We start from the raw sequence: 24,028 nt of genomic DNA, 5'->3' as shown, positions 1-24,028 counted from the left end.
AAAATATGACAAATATTATACAAAAATTAACAAATGATATTTTACAATTTAATTGAAAATTCTATTGACTAATTTAGAATACACTAATATTTTTATATTAAATTAAAAAATAATTTTTATATTTTGGAATTAAAAATTACATTCCAAATTTTCTTTAAAAGTTTTAACTTCTGTGCATTATTATAAAAGTAGAAAATTCAACATTTAGAACAAATTTATCTATGATATTAGAATTTTTAATACAAATTTTCTTTTAAAAATATTATTACACCAATTGTATAATTAGAAATAATTGATTCTATTACCTTTTCAAATTTAGTTTGGCTACTTTCAATCAAAATTCTGATTTTTAGCATTAAAAGAAGAATTAAATTGCTGTATGCATAAATAAATGTATTAAGCATTTATGAAAAAAAATTAATAAATTAGAATAAGAAATATATGTATTGAAAAAGTACTTTTTAAAATCATGTAATATTAATCAGCTTATGCATATAATTTTTAATTCAATATAAATCTTATTTTAACAAAACAAAAATTAGTTTTTATTAAATAGAAAATATTGAATATTTTGATGATTCCTTTAAGGATTTTTGGTTATCATACTTTCTTAACAGAGAATAAGCCATATTTTATCAAAAACTTAGCTAAAATTATATATATCTTTACAATGCATATTTTTACAAGTACGAATTATTCAATTTGAAAACAAATTTTAAAGAGTTCATCATGCACATTATCAACATTAAAAAAAAAAAAAAGAATGGACAAAACTGCAAGAAAGAGATTACAGATTTTTATTATTGCAATTTTTAGACCACAAAATATAAATGCTTTATTGCTACTATAAATACTAGCAAATAACAAAATCAAAGCATGCCTGCAGTTATAAAAAATGTTTTAAATGTTCTATAACACTAATTTATTACTTAATTAGGTAAAAATATATATATATATATATAATTTTTTAAAAGCATCATTTAAAAAAATGTTTAGCTAATTTTTTAAAAAAAAAACATTTAGTTTTGTACAACAACAAACAAACAAAATATGGGCATTAAAATTAATAGTATAAAAAAAAAACTAAAATACTTTCCAATGAATACAGCCAAATTGCAAGAAATAAAATTAAAACTACATCGAATTTGTATTCCGAATAAACAATCATTTTTAGCTTCCATTAAGAATTTAAATGAAACTTGTAAGTTCATTCCATTACTTTGTGAAAACTTTAAATTTCATTTAACAAACCAATAGAAGATAGAATTTAATTCTGAGTTAACATATTAGTTTCTTGCCATTTAATTAATTATAAATAGAAGGCGCCTGTAGAAAATTCAGCTTTCCCAAGTTCCCAGCCACAGTCAACATTAATTTCTAGTCAAAAATTAGATTCATAAAACTTAATTATGAGCAAAAATAAATATATTATAACACGGTATTATTCTTTTATTAAAAAAGATCGTGCATAAATAAGGTCTGCCTTCATCATAGATCCAACCGACATTCGTCCACACTCCACCCTATACATTCCAAAAATGCGCTTCATTCTTGGCGGGCAAATAAATTTTCAAATGTTGGCGAAAAAACCTTTTCCGTAAGCAACCATACATCGATTCCCGAATTTCCATCATTACCGGAATGAAATCCGTCCTCCACTGCTGCTTCCCCCTACTTCTCCCCCTTTCAACTTCAAATGGGGGGTTCAAGCGTCCTCCGGTTAACGATTCTCAAAGTTTTCACATGTGATGTGTATTGCTAGAGTAAAATTATGTCGAGGTTAGGTTTGTTTACATGGAAACTGTCAGTTTCTTTTTTACCTAAAGTGCTCAGAAATCAGATTTTGTATTCTAAATGCGGTAAGTATATAAATGATATCAGTAATCATGTAAATTATAAGTAGTAATTTTTGGCTATTTTAGACTTTCAGAAGCACTTGTTACATAATTATAGTTATAGGTTTAAAATCAAAATACTTAGAAACATTTCCTTATTTTGCAGTTTACATTCAACCGTTATTTGTTTTATATCATAATTCATCTATTAAGTTTTTTTTATATATATTGTTTTTTACAAAATTTTTTTTCCGAAAAAAAATCAATTCATTTTTATTTTTAAAAGTATATACAAAATGCTGCTAAATTTAATTTCTTATGTGAATTTGTCTATAAATTATCATTCATTTTAATCAATAGATATTTTTGAGTAATTTCTTTCACTTTCTAGGAAATCGATATTCATTTTCATCTGTACGGCAAATTTCATCTCTTACCAAAGTCCTTCAAACATCCGAACATCAAACTGAGGATACTCCTGAGAGTGACTCAAGTGAATCGGATGATGAGAGTTTAAAAGATTTGACTGATTTTAGATTGCAAATTTTAAAAGCCGGTTTGGATTTTGTACCAGAACATGGATGGAGCAAACAGTCAATAGCCCTTGGTATTTTAAACTGTAGATATTTAACTGTTGCATTTGGATTTTAAGTTGCATGTATTATCATGTAATTATATTTAGATAGCTTTAAGTATTTGTTGGGACTAAATAAATCTGCAAATATATTATTTCATTTATATATTATTAATAAAGCCATCTTATATTTTAGTATTCACACTTAATTATATATAAATTAAATAGTGTGGAATGTATTCAGTAGTTCCATCTTTAAAAAATAATTCATTTATTTACATACTAAATATGTATGTTTACAAGAACGCTACATGGAAATTGAAACAAGCTAGAAGTGACACAATATAAAAAAACTTGATTCGGATATAACTTAATCTTGAACTGTATTTACTAAATGATTTTATTATATATATATTTATTAGAATTCATTTCTAAACAGTTATTTCTTTTATGCAATTGTTTTTTTAATTAAAAATAGTATATAAAACTAATTATTTTAATTTGTTATGTTGATATTTGAATTGGTCAAGGATTATTTACAAGTGGCCTTTCACAAGGGTTTGGATTATAAATGCAAAATTTATTTTAATCAGTGGCAATGACACTTCTACAATTTTGATATCAGACCTTAAGTCTGTTTGAATATGTACATTTAAATTTGTATATTAAAAGTTATCTACTGTTATTTGTGATTTTAGTAATTTCTCATATGTTGACACCAATAAATAAATCATTTTAATGAATGCCCAAGATCCTGCATCAATTTCTTTTTTGTGTCTTCATACCAAAACATGTTGTTTATTTCCTCATCCTGTTTTCTGTTTTCCTGTATATTTTCTCATTATTTTGGTGTCGTTTGGATAGAGCTAGTGCTAGGATGTTAATGTCTGCCATAATTACCATTTTTTTGTAAAGTATGCCTTCAGAAGTATTCAGAATCAAAAGAATTATTTTTTAATTTGATTCACAGTAAAGGTTTTACATTACATATTTAAAAAGGGAAATCTTTTTTACAGAGACTTCTAAATATAATAGAAAATGGATTCTAGTGAAATCAGTTCCCATAACAAATCACTTATCCTACTGCATTATATTGTGTTGTGATGTAATGCTACAAGCAACAACAACAATAAAAATTTTTAATAATTTAATATCTTTCATAATATGCAAATGTATGTTCTAGAAGCTTACACTGAGGTTTAAACATTTAAAACACGGTTTTTAACTTTCATCAAAGACTTATTTTAGGAATTCATTTCAATCTTTATAAGTTTAAAACAGTTTCTCCTCAAAATTATTTTTTATTGGGCATCCATTCTAGTTTTGACTCAATATTTGATTTTTAAACCATTGCAATAAAACAAACATTTTTGCTTTGAAACATCCCTTAAATGATGTGAAAAGTTATATTTTATAGAGTCAATAAATCTACAGCTGAAGAAATTAGAAATCCTGATGAATATGATAGGCAATTCCCGGTATTATTCTCTCATATTTAGAAAAACAATCTTGACTTTCTGGAATATTAAATAAGAAAAAGTTTCTTCACTCTCTTCTGTGACAAAAATTGACCCAATTATGGAGCTTTCAATTTCACTAATTTAGATTTTAAAAAATTTTATCATCAGTAGTTGCATTGATAAAGCATTAATCAGCAAGTGTATCATTATATGAAGGAGCATTTACTAAAATATAATTCATTTGCTTGAAGTAATGGAATCTTAATAATTCAATCATTAAAAAGAGCTTTTTGTTCTTGTTGTTAAAATATTGGTGTGTTGAAAATATTTTATTAACAATGAGTAAAAGAACTAGAGACTATAAAAATTTAGACTCTTTTTTAATTTTATTGACTCAAACAACATAAAATACAATTCTTTGTCATTTAAACCAAATTTTCAATTGTATGCAGTATGTCTATCTCTGATAGTATAGAAATTAACTATTAGAGTGTGATTAAAATGAACACTTCCTATATGTTAAAAGTTCTTAAATAAAAATTTTCTGTTTTAACTATTTCTTCATTCTGACTTAACTATCATTTTCCCCTGTCTTTGAGGTCACATATATATAATAATTCTTCATTTGGAAATTGAGTTTGATTTGGTTTAAGATATATTCATATTTTAAAGTGAACTCAGCTTTTACTTCCTTGATCGAATTGTTATAGGATTACTAAATTTTATTGTGTATTTATAAAAAAGGAGACTTTTTTTTTTTCATTTTGTTGTTTCATGAAGCGAATCTAAAAATTGTAGATCTTTCTTTAATTTTATTAACTTCTTTTTCAACTATTGTATTCTTTTTTTGTATTTTTAGGTACTAAATAATAAAATGCTATTAAATAAATTAAAAATGAAAAAAAATTATTTCTGTCTTCAGGAAATAAAGTTCAGAAAATACACTTTCAGTTATATTTTTTATCTCCCTCTCAGCTAGCTAATAAAGAAAATAATAAGGCAAATATATCTTGCATAAACCTTTCTTGACACACTGTTAATATCGGAAAGAAGATATTTTTTGAAAACTTAACAAAAATTATTTCTAATGATAATTGTGATATATAGTTCCTTCCATAATTTGCCTGTATATATATCCTAATGTCATTAGTCATGATTTTTAAAAAAAAGCTTGAAAATTTAGGAAATTTTAAATATAAAAAAAACTTTTTATTAATTTTATATTAGTAAAGAAATTATTCTTACAAATTTTGTGCTACTTCACTATTTACTATTAAGAGATTCACATTAGTTGTTGTCAGTTCTTCAATTTTCACATTGCAAATTTAAAGAATAGTTTGTCATTTCGAAAGGTCTCATGTAAACTTATAAAAGGATGTGTTTTTATATGTGAATGTCTGAAATGTCTAGAGAAATCTATCATACTTACAGCCTTAAAATTTGGTAGACATGTAGTTTGTAGACTCGAAGTCTGAATTTTAGTATATAAAATAGAAACATTCTAAAGGTGGTTCTCCCCCCCCCTTCTGACTTTAATTTGCTGAATTTTATAAAATGTTTCAAAAATAGTTACTTGAAAAAATTTCCGAATTTAAATTAAAGTTCTTGCATCTGATATTCTATTTCTATTATTTTTTTTATCACTGTTCTTATATTTCTTTAATTTAAAACCAGAATTTTCAAGAGGCCCTTTTCCTGTGTTATTTAATTTTATTCAGAATGGGTTCAAAGATTTCTCTTCACTGATCTGCAAGTAGAAGTTTTTGATTTAGCAAGTAGCCAAATTAGAAAAACAAGAATCGAGAGAAAATTGTTTTCATATAATTTAAATTCTGATCACATTATTTATAAGAAAATTTCTAATTTCTTTGTTCCTTTCTCTTGGTTTTGTTTTTGCTGACATTCATCATGTCATAACAACACCGTGTGGGTTCTGTAAATGTACAAAATATGTGAAATTTTATTTTGTGAATTTTATTTTTCATTGCTTTTAAAGTTTTTTACAAAATATAACAGGAGAAGATTTATAAATGACACAAAAGCTTTTTTTTTTCCATCCTTATTTAAAATGGCAGCTGTAGATGTTTGCTTTCATTTTAAGTTCCTTAAGTGTAAGAAAAATTAATTTTAAATGAAATTATTTATTTTGAGTGAAAATAATTGCTTTATATTTGAAATTGTGTATTATTGCTAGTTTGGTGCATCAGATGGAAGATTTATGGAGAAATGCTGAACAACCTTACTGTTTTTAGAATTTTTCCTATTACCTAGTAATATGAACTTTTCTGTAAGAGAATTTATCTTCTCCCTTTTTTTTTTTTTTTTTTTTTTTTTTTTTTGGCAAAGAAAATGAGACTTGCACAGATACAAGATAACAAATGAATAAAAAAGAACATGCTAGCTTAGAATAAAATTATTAGAATTAAAACTATCATCGTTGATATCTGGATTTTACTTTATAATAACCTAATTAGAAAAATGTCCACCTATTTTATCTATTTGACAATTTTATATATTTATTTAACAAATCTGAAAGTCATAAGACATTTTTTTAATTTTTATTTCAACTTTTATGTGGGTTTTTTGGATAAATTGTTGAAGAAAAAACGCATTTCTCTACTTATACTTACTTATGGTTTATATTCAGAAATATACTGCATTTTTATTTTAATTGATTGTTATAATATATTGGTATAGAAAAATCTAAGACATTTTTCTATTAACTCACTAACAGTTAGAACATGTTCCCAGTAACACAGTCTTATGCCTCTGAACTTGCTACTTCTTACTCTAGTTGTCACTTTTGCACACATTTGGCGGCCATATATAGAATAATGAAAGTATGCTTCAAAATTGTGCTGGGTGACAATTTTTGTTAAGCTAATGGAAAAACTACCTTTATAAGATATGAAAAACATATCTCTAATATGCTTTATGCTTACTTTTTCTATTTGTTACTTAGGTGCACAATCTCTTGGATTGTCAAGTTCTTCTCACACCTTAATAGAAGATGGTGGTGCAGATTTAGTACATTATTTTAACTTTTTATGCAATGAAAAACTGGAAGACTATCTGAAGGAAAAATATTCTTCAAATAAAGAGAAGTATGCTAAGTACCCCTCCCCTTTTTTTGTATTGATTTAAAGTAATATAGTATAAAATATTGGTATCTTCATTTGGATATAAACTACTTCAATTTAAACAAAATATCCTTTATATGCATGAATAGTATGTTTTATGGCTCAATTTTTTTCGGTGATGTCTCATTTATTTTGTAAATTACTAATCAATTATTATTTTTTCCAGTATTGAGGATTCTGCATTATTTGGGATTTCACCATATTTCAGAAACATTTTTTTTTATTGTTAAATGCCTATGATATCTATCTCGAAAGGAAATTAAACTTTTATGATGAATTTGCAGCTTTTTTGGATAATGATATTAATTTGTATTTAAATATTATTTAGGTTAGACATCCATCATTACATAGAAGATGCTTTAGCATATAGATTAAAGATGATCATTCCATATGTTTCTAAATGGCCTGAGGTATCTATTCTATGATTTTTTTTTATGTGTATACTTTACTTTTAATATACCTATCCTTATCTTTAATATACTTTACTTTTAATTAATCAATGCTCATAATTATTTCCATTTTCTAGGCTATGGCACTGATGGTTTCTCCCTTCCAATTTCCCACTGATTCTAAAAACTTATTAGACCTTGTTGATAGAATTTGGTACCTATCAGGAGATCGATCATTGGATGTAAGATGTTGCAGGCAATTAAAGTTTACAGTATATTACCATGAAAGTTATTATATTTATATTAACTGTATCAGCATATTACTTTAATATTAACTGGAGAGCCATATTAATTTTTCTTTCTAATTCATTTTATTCCTTTAGCCAGCCACTCATAACATAATGATTTTTTCACTTTGATTCTGAAATCAGCTTTTACATTTTTCAAAATCAGCCAAATCTCAACACTTAAATATTTTTTAATTGCTAGATTGTGATATTTCATTTCTAAAATATAAAATAAAAATGAAAACTTGTGACATTTATGTCTTATTTATTATTATTGTGTCACATTTTTACATTGAAAAAATGTGCTTCTATTATGTGAATTGTGTACAGCAAAAAGAAAAAGAAGAGTAAATGCTATTACTTATTTATGCTGTGTGAAATATTTACTGAAATGAAGAATACCATTACTAATTAGGTCCTTTCATTTCAAACCATGTGCTGTTTTTGTTTCCCCATTTTGTCCTAATATCGTTAAGTTAGCAATCTTTAAAATATTTTATTAAAAAAAATAGTTTACATAATCTTTACACAGGATAATTCTTAGGATTGCTGAAAGTACAAAGCACCAATTTTGTCATAATTCTATAAGTTCTTGCATGTCTTATAACTTAAACCCACTCTTCTTCACTTAAAAAAATTAGTTGGAAAGAAAAGTTGATTTAATTTAGCATTAATAAGATTTATTTTTCTTTATAAAATTCAAATATCTAAGACATTAATACCATTTCTAAAAAAAATTCTGTGATAAGTTGTATTTTATATAAATTTTTAATAATTCTTTTGTACATTTGTGAACTTTTTATTCTACAATTATTCTTGTTTCCTATATGATCAAATAGCATAAAGAGTGCATTTGCACAGCAGTTAATTTGGAAAAAAAGGTTTGTGTAGAAAATTTTCATTGGTAATTGACCAAAGTTACGTAATCAGGATCCAAATATTATTTTATGAAACTTAGATTCACTATTAAAAACTTTCTTAACTCTCTATAATATGCTACCCGAAATTAAACCAGTTACAATCTGTTGCTTAACCTAACACTTTTCTATAGTATTAAAAACTTTTTGTAGGTGAAAATGGTCATTTCTCAAAGCCTTTTAGTGGTTGCGTGTTGCATATCCATCGATTTGCCTTTTCCTTTCACTCTATGAATGCAACCATGAGTTGTCTATTAATATTTGAAATTACATCTGAAACTTGGAACATTCTTAAATATCACTGCGGTTTTTGATGATTATTTTTTCCAAGAAAAAGGATTTTTAAAATTGGATTGAGGGATATGGGTGGTTGCATGTAAATGCAATTGAATAATTGTAAATTCAGCATTATTTTGAACGATTACTTATTGAATTGTTTCAATTTTTAAAATAAATGGGGAAACAAAAAGCTTTAGCAGTCATTTATATGTAGAATCACTATATTGAAATTTGTTATTTAGCATTTTTTTTTTTTTTTTTAGTTATCACATCTCTTTTTTTATTACAATATAAAAAAAATTACTTAAAATATTTAAAAGTGGTCATATTTATTATAATTTTCATTGACAAAGAAGGGAACAATTTGAAATTGATTTATATTTGCATCATTTTATATAGCTTTATTTATAATTATTGCTTCAATCTGGCACAATTTAGGAAATCTGTGTTTATGCTTTGTGAATAAGTGGGTTGGAAATTCTGGCTTCGACACCACCATTTATGATCTGTGAACTTCAGCTGGTTGCCTCCATTATCTGTGTAATCTAAATAATGTTCAAAATTATACCATATTCCTACCATAATTCCATGTTAATACCATAATAATCTTTCAGATATTTTAAAACATTGTTTGAATTAAATAGTCAAATGTGAAAAAATATTTTGTTGTGGATTGATTTTATGACTTGAGTTTTAATTTATTTTTAAAAACTGAGAAAAAAAAGACATATTTATTTATAATCAATTGCTTGCTGTTTTAAGATTTTTTTAAAAAAAATCTCCATATTTATATGTAGAACTTTTTTTTTTAACATTGCAAAAAACAAATTAATGCAACATTTTTCTGAAATAATTTAGTATATATTGAATATTTTGCAACAGCTTGGATGCAGTTCAATCTTGTGCAGTAAACTTTGTATATCATAGATATAACTGATATTGATCAATTATATCTATCCTTAAATTTTATTATATTAATTGTGTAATTATATCTAGTTTTTTTTTTCACAGAGAAAGGAATTTTTGCAATTAGGAATTGCTCATTTCTCAAATCTATAACAAAATTTAAGAGCATGATATTAAATTCAGTTTTATCCTTGAATGACCACCAGTGAAATGTCCTCAGTTTGACTTGTAAAATGAAATGCTTCAAAGATCATCTTATGAGATGTCAAATTATGAGATCCATTCCAAAATAGTCTTTGTATAGCTATAAAAGTGGACATCAATTTAATTAAATCAAACTATAATTATATTATTTTAGTATTATTAAAATATATCATATTTGTTGATAAAGTCTGTTTAAATTCTTTTAAAAAATTATTTTTTTTTTCTTCTCCCCCAGCTGACATGGTATACTAAAAGAGGCTCCTTGGCCTTAGCATACCGATTGTGTGAACTGAGTTTACTACAGGATAAATCACCAGAATACTCTGATACTTTTGAATTTCTCCAACGAAGAGTTGAAAATATTGTTGATGCTTCTGGATTCATTGATAATGTAAGTTTACTTTTTCAGTTCTTTGTAATAGAGATTTTTATTTCTTAAACAAAACATTGATTTTTAATATTATAGCCTCTTGAATGTCTTGATAAGTACTTCAGGAGTCTTAAGTGACTATTTCAGATTTATTAAAGTAAAGAAAATGTTTTGGTTTTTTGTTTTGTTTTTTTCCAAATTTTTCTGAATTTATGTAAAGTAGTACTAAGCTCTTAAATTTATCTGATTTGGTGCTATTTTGTTTTTTGTTTATATTCTACATAGACTGTTTGTGTTGTTTACAAGTCATTTTCAAAACTTTTCAATTTCTTATTTGTAGGTAGCAAATTCTACAAAATGTTTACCTGGGTTGGCTTCTGGTGCATTAATTACAGTATGAATATTTCACAGCTCTTTTTTTATTAAAATTATTTGCATTTTTAATCATATTATTTATATATTTAACCATTTACAAGCCATTGCTCCCAATTTGGCATGTAAAATTGAATATGCATTTAAAAAATAAAATTCCATTCACGTTTATATGATAAAATGGTTAATCTCCAAAATTTTGGCAAAAAAATTATTATCTTTAATCAATAATCTGATAAATTTGATTATGAATATGACAGTTTAGCATTGCATACCATTGGAATGATAATTCTGTGGTGGATGTTTTTTTTTTCTTTCTCATTATTTCATTTTTTCTTATTAAAATAGTCAAAATATATGCACAAAAAATACAAGTAGAACAGCTAAATTTTATTTATCAATGTAATTCTTATGTGGATGAATACTCTGAATGTGCATATTGATATAGCATTACCAACACAATAAAGAATGGTATGAAGTATGAAAATGCATTAAATGCTTTTGTCTTTTAATAATTATTGCTTACAGTAACATATAAGAAGGATAACTAATTCGCTGGAATTTCATTGAAAAGTTATAATTGTTCTTTTATGAATTAAAATTTTTTAATAATTAAAATTCATAAATCATTAAAAATTCTTTATCAGCATTAAAAAAATTAAATCAACTAGATACTCAAAGAAATGGTTGTGTTTGCAGCTGAAGGGTGGTGACTTATAACAAGAATTCAAACTAAATGTGCACAAACTTATGTGTGAGAAAAACGAGACAGCAATATGATGAATGCATAATAGTTGTATTTAAATGATTTTCTCAGAATACCATAGGATACAGTTATATTAATTCTTCATTTCTTTTTGTGCAAAAATTTTTTTCTTCATAAATTTTCAATTGAATTCATAGCTATGTTTAGTTATAAAAATAAATTTTAATTACTTTAATTATTATTCTGGAAAGTGATCATCACTCTATTCCAATTGAACATTTAGCAGCATGGGCGTTGTTGGAAATAGCCAATGTTTCTATTGGGGGGGGGGCATGTAAAAATTATATATTAGAGATGTGTTCTCATATTTAGGGATTTTTAAATTTAAACTAAAACATCAGAAGCTGGAATATCCTAGAAAAGTATATTAAGAATAAGCCTGGATCTGAATTCAGTCTATAAAAACTAATGTATGTCGTTTCTTATGAAGCTTGATTTGGTCTTATCAAACAAGCATGGATGATTACAGAAGCTTCATATTATTCTTTAAATGAAGTACATTAACTATCAAATATAATTTTGAAATTCTTTAAATTTAAAAAATTCCATTATCGGGTCTCCCTCCCCCCCTTCCATTTGGGAGAGATGGGAAGAAAGTCGAGCTTTTTTTTATGTATATGCATCTAAAGAAAGTTGTGTTTAAATTCAATGTTTTGTTTTTTTCTATCAGCGCACATTGAACAATTTCTATATAAGAAATAGTATATTAAAACAAATGGCTGTTAGAAAACATTATTCGCAGATTTATTGAAGAATGGTATGATCTAGCATGAGAAAATTATAAAGGGAGATTTCATTAATAGAGAAATAATAATGGATAAGATTATGCTTCACGTGGATAATGATCAATATAGAATGTATTCCAAATAGACTTCTGGAATTTTTCTTATTATGATGCTTTGCTTAAAATATCAACGTCAGTATCAAAACCGTAGAGATCTTTCTTGTGACATTCTCGACTATTTTAAATAGGCTGGAGTATTTCAATGACATTGCAAAACTTCCATTATTGTACGTGAAAAGAATTTTGAATTTTTCTTGTGTAATGTATGAATAATTTTTTTATTATTTCATTTTTTGGATTAATATCGCCAGCTTTAACACTGCTATTTATTTACTTTCTTAGTGTACCTCTCATGCTGTTATTGCACTCAGGATTTCTATGAAAAAAAGATTTTGATGGTTCAATACATAAAATTTATGTGATGTCCATACAACCTGAATAGTAGTCCTATGATATGCATAAACATATAAATTTATGTTTGCTTTTTTAACTAATAATGTATTAATTAAAAAGCTTTTCCTTCTTTAATATTCCTTTTACTATTAATTAATATTTTTTTTATTTATAGGCACGCAATATCTTTGGCTTAAATCAATGGTTTAGGTAGCAATAAATGCCATAGCAAAGTCATCACATTTATTTATTCCTTTTTAGTCATTTTGCTGTTAGAAGGTATTTATATTTTGGAACTTCTTTATTTTAAATATAAATATTCCTTAAACTTGTTTCCATATGTGATATTCATATTTTATATATTTTATAAAATAATTTATCAGAATGGAGTTTTTTAATTCTAAATTACTTTTGTTATGATGTGTTTTTAACTAATTTTACATTATATTTCTTGAATAAAAAAGTAAAATAATTTTGTCTTCTATTATTTAGGTGTTTAAATCATAATCTTACTATGGAATCGCATCATCTTGGAAGTTTTCCTCGTGTTACAAGTTTCATAAAAATAAAAATTGCATTACTGAAAATTTTTTATTTCTTTCAAATTACAGAATTTAATATTTGAATTTCATTTGAAAATGTATGCATATTATAATTTTTAAAAAAATATCTGACTTTTCAACATCTTTTTTACCAACTTTTAACATTTAGACAATATGAAAACATGATAACAATCATGAAAGGGGAAAAAAAAGCTTCAAAGTAAATTTCTGTCCTCCATAAGTATTGAAACCAAAAAGAAATTAACAATTTTTGAAGCTTAAAAAATTATGATTTAAAAGTGTAAATAATGTTAATATTGATGTTATAAGACTCATCCTTATCGATAATTCATCCATAAAGATGGTTTACATTGATTTTTACCACAAAATTTCATTCATTACACCTGAGTTACATGAGTTGGTTTCTTAATTTGTAATTCTATGCTAGAAATGAAAATATGATTTACATATGCACTCTACCAGTATCTTCATATGATCTTTCTGTTTTTGAGTGCTCACAACCAAAATTAAAGTGCGTGCATATTATATATCTAATTTTGTTCACACTTTAATAAACTTTCTGTTGTAACTGTAGTATTTTATTTCAAAAAGAAGATTATCAAAATGCTTGACAACAAAACAGTCAAATCAGCTTAAGAAACAGAAACATGATTTATCTTAGGTAAATTAAATCATGAATATAAAATATTATTTTCTTGATCTAGAATAAATAGATCTTGAATACAAAATATTATTGTCTTAATCTAGAATAAATAGAACTTGAATACAAAATATTATTTTATTGTAATTTAAATTATTGTTTATTCAAATCCATATTTTCCTCTGCTTTCCAAATCTTACAAACTGTTTTAAAATACACAAAAATTTTTGAAAAAAAAAAAAGTTTAAATATACAAAGCCATATTATATCTAAGTTTGGCTTTAAAAAAACAAAAAAACTTAATATATTGTTTTGTATGTTGTTAACTCCTCACACAACATATCGACGGACCATGTTGTTTACTCCTCACCCCACATCCATTTTGTTAATTATCTCTACAATATTACTCCTTAAAATAACCATGCCATGTTAGACACACATGTTTATTACAACACAGAACAGAAAACACATCAACACATTGAGTCACGTGACAAGGCGAGCTGGAAAAAAGCGCCCGAACATTCTCCCCCTGTTAAGATATTCAATATGTTTATTACAACAACAATCAATTATAATTCTATAAATTCACATATTATGCTCAAATATGTTTACATTAAAGTCATTTTTGCATGGGCAATACACATATTTTGGTCACAGCAGTTTTAAACCTGCCAAATTGGATTTTTACTTGGACCACTCAGACTTTTTTGTCTTCTCCATAATAGATTTCTTTAATTCTACCCAGAGCCCATTTATGAATAGGCAAATTGTCTTCTACTAGCAACACAAGATCTTCCACATGAACATTTTCTTTCTCAAATATCCATTTATTTCTTTGTTGTAATTCATTCAGGTAATTTCAGTGCCATATTTTCCAAATTTGTTGCACTAATTTAGTAACTCTTTGCAATTTTTTAAGTTGGTCCTTAAAACTAGTTAAATCAGGTTCGATAATCGAATTCATTGGGCTATTCATCAAGAAATGAGCAGGCGTCAAAACTCCAAAATCATCTGCATTGGCTGATAATGGGTGCAAATTCAAGATTGACTCTATTTGGATTGTTAATGTCAGAAATTCCTCAAAAGTTAAATTCGCTGCCCTTGAAACACTAATGAATAAAATTTGACAGCAGCCTCCCAAAGGCCACTAAAATGAGGTGCCCTGGGAGGGCTGAATTTCCAATCTATTCCTTCTGCAGACAAATAATTAACCAGAATTTCATCAGGATTTTTCACTAACTCAAGAAACTTTTTAATTATCTTACTGGCACCCTTAAAATTTGTTGCAATGTCAGAGTATAATTTGCACACTTGCCTCTCCACGCAATGAATCTTTTTAACAAAGCTATAAAACACTCAGATGTCGAGTCTGACAAAATCTCAAAATGAGTGGCTTTTGTTACGAAACACACAAATACACATACATACACTTTATGTAATGTACTCTTTCGTTGATTATTATATTTAATCAAGAATGGACCACAAAGGTCTACACCGGTACAATTAAAAGGGAAATCAGCTAAAACTCTGTCTTTTGGTAGACTGCCCATTAATTGACTAGACACTATGGGTTTTGATTTGAAACATGGAATACACTGATGAATTACCTTACAACAAATTGTACGACCACTTAGGACAATACATAATAAGTTCGAAGCACCAACATGCAAATGCTTCTTGTGATAATACTCTAAAATAATCATACTAAATTTATAACCTTTTGGCAAGATTGCCGAGTGTTTTGATACAAAATTTAAATTTTCTAGTCGGCCTCCGTCCCTCAAAATACCATCATCAACCAAAATCGAGTTGAGGCTTTTTAACTTACTGTTTGGACAAACTAATCCTTTGAGTTGCAGGTTTTGATTATCTGCAGCAAATTCTTGATGCTGTATCGCTTTAACCAAGAAATTCTCAGCTTTTTTCAACTCACTGTTGCTGAGAGGACCTGTAGTACGTCCAAGTGGATTTCGGACGTTCTTACTAAACCTAAAAATGTAACTAAGAACACACAAAATAGACATATAATTATTACTAATTCAAATCTTAATTCAATAATCTTGCCCAGAAACAAAATCTCATCGATTAAATCCCCACAGCCATTTGCTTAAACTCCTCGGAATCGCGTTCGCCAATGCTATCTGACCAAAACTTCTTCCATGCAAATCTAAGTGTTCTTTTCAAACAAGTACTCTGAACATACAGATAAATCCAGCATGTGACATCATGGTGCCTTTTCTCTACTCTTTCTGCGAAACGTCACTCGTTAAGCGAGGCTTGACTGTAATTCCCTGAAACCTGCAGAATTCTCAGTTGAGATTCTGAACAGAATTGATGAATTTATTTTTTGTAGTGAATCAACTTTCCATGACAATGAAAAGATAAATACACATAATTCTTGAATCTGGAGCTTAGCGAATCCACAGGCTTCTACATGGGAAATAAAAGACATTTTTAAACCAATATTTGATTATTCAATCTTTTTTTTTCTTTGCGGAAAAAATAAATGTCATTACCAACGTTAACTTACACATATTGGAATTGTTCGTTACATTTCATTGAGAAAAATTTCAGCTTTGGATTATTTAACTGTAAGTTGGAGCATCCCTTCATTGTGGTTCTTTAATTTGTGCTTTCATAAACCAAAAATTTCCTAGGTGGTGAATTGGAAGGGATGGGCATGTTTTCTTAATATTATACCGCTTGAATTTTTTTTTTTGGGGGGGGGAACAATATTAAAGACAGAGTCTTTGCCATAGCTGTTGCTGATATTGAAGAAAGACGAATAAAAAATGCTGCTTGTAAACTTTAATGATTATACACGACATATTAGTAAGAACCAGAATACTGCATTGACATTTTATGAGCTAGCAAGGGGATATACTGAAGAATGTGATTTTTTCCAAAATTTCGTAACGGTACCTGAAATGTATCCAAATAAGCGTATGTTTAATTTTTACAATTAGTTTTAAGCACTGATTTACGAAAATCACTGCATAAAATTATAAGAATGGAAAGGTATTTTTTAAATTGTTGTTGTGTAGACTTTCTTAAAAATAGACTTTAATTTCATGCATTTCGCTAATACATTATACTAGCTGTCTTCAGTTCCCTCTTGCTCAATCAAAATCCAGACCATCAACTAGAACCATGGTATCAATTTTGTGAGCTTTTATTTCCTATGAAAGATAGTGACGTCATCAAATCTTTGCTCTCATCCATCGTCCATTTTCAAGAAAAATTTCAAAAACACTACTTCGCTCCGCATTCTTTTAGGGAAAATCCATGACAAAGTCACCCATCTCATTTGCTAAACAAAATATTTCATCGTACATGACATTTTTCTGCGGATTTTTTGGAATCGAATTTTTTTATTCTTGCTCAAATTAGGAATAATAATATTTTATGATAAAATTTTCTAAAACTTATTCTGGGAGTGGAGGAGTAGCCCGTAAACTGGGCAATGTGCAAATTTTAAGCACGATCTACGGAAAACCGTTCAGAGATAAAGTAATGCCTGAAGAACGGCGAAAAAATGTGAATTTGGTCGCTTTTTGGGATCAAATTTCAGCATTAAGAAGAATGCCTGATAGATGTATTCTTTTCCTTCGCGCCTTTCGGTTCATCCAAAGGCACCCAGAGAAAATACAAAAAATGCGCCTCCCCCCCCCCTCTCTATTTACGTTTTATAAAACGTAATCCTTATATATTTTTTTTGTCTGGTCCTTTATACCAGAGTGCAAAGATTGAAAGTGCAATTAGATCTAAATAATAATAAATAAAATATTTTGTAATTAATATAATTTAAACATTACAAATAACTTCACAGTGAATTCTTATATAAGGATAACCCTTGAATCTAGCATGAATCATAAGAATATTTCAAAGGATGTTTGTAAAACAAATTTTATAAAATCAATTCGAAAGTCTTATGCTAAACTTACACAGAGAATTTTCTCCATTCTAATTTTAATAACTTCAATCAAGCCCAAATGATCAAATAGTTATTAGTGTAGAACTTTTAGTACATTAAAGAAATACAAATTAAAAATTATTTCTATCTATATCACATTTGAAAAAAATAGAAAATGTATGGAAATTATATAAATATCTTAACCAATCGGAAAATATGAACAAACAATAATGAAAAATTTAAATAATTATTACTGATTTGGCCTTAGGCATTATATGGAATTTTTTGAATATTGAAATAAATCTTTTATTAACGCATAAAATCATTCAGAAGTCTTGGTGATTAAATTTATAATAATATACAGAATTATTTCATGCATAACGTTGCATTTTTCTATTAAAATTTTTAAATAATAACGTTTAATGATATATCTAGCACCCTTTTACAAAATTAAAATACATTTCATGTAATGTAAAAGTAAACAGTTACACAAAAATTCTGATTCAAAAATGAATCAAAATTAATACATTAATTTGTCTATAACGACATTTTATTACAATTTTTGTAAAAATTATTTATGTACGTATAAAAAATGATTCGTTACTTTTGAAAAATATTGAATTCTTTAAGTTTCAGAAATGTTATAAATTCATCTTCCTCGTTTTTATCGACCTAAAAATATTTATTATTTCGTTGAAATCAATCTGTGCTAAAAAGAACTAAATTACAATCTATTTTTGTCATATTGAAGCTCTGCAATATAAAAATATATTCAATTAGCTAAAAGATATTTCGTAGCTTGTTCTTGGTGCTGTCATCAAAAGTTGCAGTAGAACTGCCTCACAAAATTTAGCTCTATAATGCATGATTTTTTTATTTTTCATAAAAATATATAGTGTGTGCATGAGTTTTAAATAGTTGCATATAATTTAGAAAAATTATTAAAAAATTATTATTATTATTTGTAAAAGTTTTAAAAATTAAAATGCGCCAAATGGCTACTTTATGAGTTACACAATATTCTAGTGATATAAATCACATTATAACAATTCTGCAATAAAAATTATAATATCTTTTTGCCAATATATTCTTTACAAGGAAAAAAAACAAACAGTATTTTTAATGTAGAACTAATAAATAATAGGCATCTTGGTATTTTTCCAAGTTTCCAGTTTAAATCTTAATTCTAGTACCATTGTTATCCTATATCGTTTTTTTTAACTGAAGTTTATCAAAAAACTTTTAAAAAAAGGATTTCCAAATAGTCATTGTTACCTTCGGAACAAACATGTGAAGCTTACTACTGAAAATAAAAACGTGTAGCCAAATGACTATAGGATCCAGGCGTCTATATATGGCAAAAACATTCGATTGATGTTGATTATTATATTTACACCATCTTAAATCTATACATAAAGTAAAATGAAATCCCCTGAAAGCGTCTGTATATTAAAAGGAGAAAAACTCGATGTTTGTACCATTTTGTAGAGCACTTATTGGGAAGTTTTAGTATATTGAAGTGATATAAAAATAAAAAAAAGTTTCATAATTGTGATTTTAATTATTTTCCTACTACGATTTGCGCATGCTTAAAACAGCAGTGTCTGTACTTTGCACTTATCCGTGCATGTGTGGAAACCTCAAATTGCGCATGCGCAAATAGCAAGAGCAGTGGTATGCATATGCAATACTTTTTTTTTTTTTTTTTTTTTTTTTTTTTTGTTATGTCTGATTTTCAACAATTTAAAACTCATTATGTCAACAACAAAAAAAAAAAAAACACGGAAATCCAGACTTGGCAGAAGAACATTAAATGCCAAAACGCTTCATTTCTTGCGCGATAGTAAAATTGTAGAGAAAAGAAACGTTTGGGTAGCGAATATCAAAGAACGGATGTCCACATTTAGGGAAGGAGGTCTTCAGTTGAGCGAAGTAACCGTCTCTCTTTAAATCGCACTTCAAATAAATTACAGAGACAGAATAAATCTCATGAGGAGCGAAGTGATCGTGATCTGCTGACAGAGAAAGACATTTAAATTTAAGACAGAGGAGAAGTGAAAGAACAAACGTTCTTGATATTTGATCCGAAAAGGAGTACTCCGCCCTGAATTACGATCAATATGTGGATTACAGAAATGATACTTCATTTTCAATAGGAACAATGTCTGCCCATGTTGTTCAGCATTAAAATGGAAAAATGAATCAAAAGGCATGTGTTGTTTACAAGGGAAAATTAAATTAGAAGAAATCCCTCCACACTCATGCACCATTACATTCACTTCTTATTAATGAACATCCTACTTCCAAAGAATTTACGAAGACTTTCTGTGACTTCTGAGGAGATGTGAAAGATCCTAAATGCAGTAAGTTACAAATGGCAATTCAGTATTTAAATGAAAATTTATTAATTGCTTTTCTGCTGCGGAAAATGCTGCGAAATTTCCTCCCAACTGAAATTTCGTAATCTATGCCAACTTGTCATGCAAATGGAGAGAAATCCAAAAGCCTTAAGAACTATTTCAAAAATAATATGATTACACTTTCTCATAATTATTAAAAATGACGTTATGAAATAATTATAAGCAAGTTATTCCAAATAAAAAGAAAATAAGTGATATTTTAGTATTTTGTTATTTTTCAATATTGGTCTTTTTATGTAAATTTTTCTTCCCCTTTTTTTTCTCTTTTTTTATTAACATATTAAAATATAATTTTAATGCTATTCAGTATGTAATCTTTACTTCCCTATAAAATTTAATTTATAGCTTAGCATTATAATTTATTTAATTTTACTTTCTTTATCAGAAAATCTGCTAGAATATAGACTATGCCATTTAGTCCTGGAATTATAGAAAGCTGAAAATATTCATTCTAGTGTTAATTCGAGTATAAAATTTTTCCTTGATTGTTTTTAGTAAAATTTATTATAAAATATTGTAACTGTCAAGAAATCGAAATCGAGATTTCGAAGTACCTTCACATTTTGGAACTCTCTCCGAGTCTAAAAATCACATTTGGAGAGTTCTCAGATTTACATCTGATTGTCTACTGCTCTGTCTCTATCTGTGAACACTATAACTCAAAAACTCTGGATAGATCAAATCTGATGATACCCAATCAATGGTTAGCGACTGGTGCCTAAGAGGTTATATCTGTTACCTTGAAGGCTCAAAAGCCGTTAATGTGCAAATTACCTAGAAGACGAGGAAAGTTTTGATGGAGCACCTGGACTCTATGGTCCTATATCTCCGAGACCTGATAGTTAATTCTATTTACACCTAATTAAAAAAAGGCTCCTGTATATTGTTGGTACCTTTGTTTTTTATATCTCTAAGTTAATTATTATTTAGTGACATGGTATAACTTATTCATTCCTCCTTTAATTACCTAGCTAATTGGTAGATTGATTTGCTCCTTTAAAGTGCGGAATCAAGAGTTTTTCGTATTTTTACTAGGAAATGTGCACATTAGAGGCTTCCATGTCGTTAAAGTTCAAAAGTTTTGTTTCTCTCATTTCTTTTCTTTAGTCCTTTCTCCTTTCCCTCCACTTTGTTTGGTTTCGCTAGCTTCTGGTCGTCTTCGGTTGCTTTTATTTCCCATAACTTGCTTCGGCTGCCAGTGCGTGATTAACTGATTCTGTTTTAAACTTCGTTTCTGCCTGTTAGTACGTGAATTTCCGTTGTGATTTTTTTTTAAAAACATAAAATTTAGCTCCAAGTATGTAAGCAAGCACTGAATTGGTAGGTGAAACGAAGAAAAGCTTCTTTGCAAACCTCTTTAGCGAAAATTTAAAATATAATAGGGCTTTAATGACAAAACGAAAGTATGGTTGATTGTTCGATTGTAATAACTTGATTCTTTAGATATCAATAAATAAATAAATATACAAATTAAGCGTACATAAACGATGCTATTGTTCCAGCAAAGATCTTATTTTCTAAGATCTAAAGAAAAGAGAGCTGATGCCATTTCAAGACTGGAGGAAGTTCAAGGTAATCTTTCTCTCTATAACTGTCAGGATGCAAAATGTAACAAAGCTCTGAATTCCCCAACTTTCCAAAAAGCGCAAGTTAATGAACAATTCCAATCTCCTCCCAAACGTAAAATGGCTCGGAACAATCCTATTCAAACTTCTAACCAAGAAATTGTCACTAAAAATCGCTTTTCACCGAGCGAAAACACTAAAGAGCCCGAAACCGAAGCCCCGCCCACTAATCATGCTTAGATAGCCCCACCCCACCCTCTAAAATCCCACCCATCATGCTTAGATATGCTGACAAATATCAAGTTATGTTAGCTGATATTGAAAAAGTTTGTGGCCCTACAGAAAATAAATTTAACAATGGTTTTATCAAAATTTTCCCTACCACTATCGAACAACATCAAAAAATTCAACCACTCAGGGCTATGAATACTATATTATTAAACTAAAAAGCAAACGCCCAGTTAAGGTAGTTGTTAAACGTCTCCCGATTGATCATGAATCAAGAAATTTTTGCATATATTAGAAACGAACTCGGTTTTCCAGTCACCAAAGTTGTTCAGCTAACACAAACGAGAACAAAGAGGGTGCTGCCTTTCTTTTTAGGCGAACTGGAACGTAACGATGAAATCAATAGTATATATAAAATCAAAAGCATAAATTATCTTCGCATTACCATTGAGCCATATCGTGCTAGCAATATTACAAGGCAATGTTTCAAATGCAATTATTTCCACCACAGCGCAGATTGCTGTAAGATCAAGCCACGATGTCTGAAATTCAGTGCTTCTCACGAATTACTGCTATATAAGACCATTATCAGGCCATTAATGAGTTACGCGTCACCAGTATGGGGGGCGGCAGCCAAATCCCATATAAACAAACTTGAAACAACGCAAAATAGGATAACCAGAGAAATAGCCAGAGCACCAGGTATATAAGAAACAAACAAATACTCAAAGAACTCAAAATACAAACAATAACCGATTACTTCAAAAAATTAGCAGCAAACTTTTTCTACACAATAGATAATCACAATAACCAAGCAATTGTAAACATCCCAAAATATGACCCAACAAACCTTAGAAAGAAAAGAAGACCCAGGACACTCCTGCTTGATGAATAACAACAAAAAGCAAAGGATCAATGACCGTACATGCCCTTATCAGGGCTAACAAGGAAAATCATGATCATTGATCCTGCAGCGCCCTTACTAGACCAGACAGAATCGACGAAGATGTGCAAACAGCAGGTAAAACAAACAACTAAGCAATCACTCTATTCATCCAAATTATTCAAGAAACTCACCTTAGACCGCAAAGAAAGATTTTTCTGGCAAATTACCTCTCGTACTATAGTTACAGGACTGACAATACTGGTGGTGGTACTGCAATTCTGATTAAAAATGGTATCCCGCATCATGAGATTACTCCTCCTACGTTGTACTATGTTGAAGCCACGGTGGTTGCCCTGGATATTAAAAACGATCCAATTACTCTTACTTCTACTTACATCCCCCTAGTTTTGATAATGCTCTCTTTACTTTTGATATTGAAAACTTGTTACACATCAGTTCTAACCAAGTTATTTGCGGCTATTTTAACGCCCATCATATCAGTTGGGGTTGTCAAAATAATAATGCACGTGGCAACTACTCATTATATTCTTTTGCACTGCATGCAGGTTTAGATATTTTAGCTCCTTGCTCCCCCACTAGATGTGGTGTCTATTCTGCCACCAATAGATCTTGCAAATGTTAAAGACTTTTTTTTCCCATACGAAATGGTTTCTATCCCCGAACTCAGCTCAGATCATAACCCAGTTCTTCTCAGCTTTTTTCTTAAATACTCACTGCCACACAGCAATAGAAAAGTTGCCACTAATTGGACCAATTTTAAACAAATACTGTCTACTGCTAATTTCGATCATAATTTGGACCCACAAACACCTCAGCAACTTGGCGAACTTGTTGACTATTTTGAAAAAGTAATTATTGATGCTAAAGTCGCTGCCTCAAAACCACTGAAATTTAATCAAAATTATATAGACCCAAAAATTCGGTTTCTCCGTAAAGAAAGAAATTATGCCAGAAAGGTCTTTCAAAACACTAGAAACCCAGTCTTCAAGAGAATCATGAATAAACTCTAAATACTTAACGAAAAAACTGAGCAAAACGAATTTAATAATAAACTTGTTAACGCTAATACCTATGACGGCATTTTCTGGAATTTTGTTTCATCTTTTAAAAAGAAAA

At 28.1% G+C, this 24,028-nt stretch overlaps 2 protein-coding genes across 2 annotated transcripts; one reads left to right on the top strand and one right to left on the bottom strand.

Moving 5' to 3' along the window:
* The first annotated feature begins 1,661 nt into the window (after positions 1–1,661).
* Positions 1,662–13,263, top strand: LOC129984759 (ubiquinone biosynthesis protein COQ9, mitochondrial-like). The gene is made up of 9 exons (XM_056094711.1): positions 1,662–1,859; positions 2,227–2,442; positions 6,832–6,973; positions 7,338–7,419; positions 7,536–7,640; positions 10,227–10,382; positions 10,702–10,755; positions 12,852–12,955; positions 13,169–13,263. Exons 1-8 carry the CDS (start codon positions 1,772–1,774, stop codon positions 12,888–12,890), a joined length of 882 nt encoding a protein of 293 aa, XP_055950686.1. The 5' UTR covers positions 1,662–1,771; the 3' UTR covers positions 12,891–12,955; positions 13,169–13,263.
* A 1,872-nt stretch (positions 13,264–15,135) lies between these two features.
* On the bottom strand, positions 15,136–15,903 carry LOC129985078 (uncharacterized). Its single transcript, XM_056094996.1, has one exon. The coding sequence runs from the start codon at positions 15,901–15,903 to the stop codon at positions 15,136–15,138; it is 768 nt and encodes a 255-aa protein (XP_055950971.1).
* Between the last annotated feature and the right edge of the window lie 8,125 nt (positions 15,904–24,028).

Source organism: Argiope bruennichi, chromosome 9 (genome assembly GCF_947563725.1).
Source record: "Argiope bruennichi chromosome 9, qqArgBrue1.1, whole genome shotgun sequence".
Lineage (NCBI taxonomy): Eukaryota > Metazoa > Arthropoda > Arachnida > Araneae > Araneidae > Argiope > Argiope bruennichi.
This window is presented reverse-complemented; position numbering and strand designations above follow the sequence as displayed.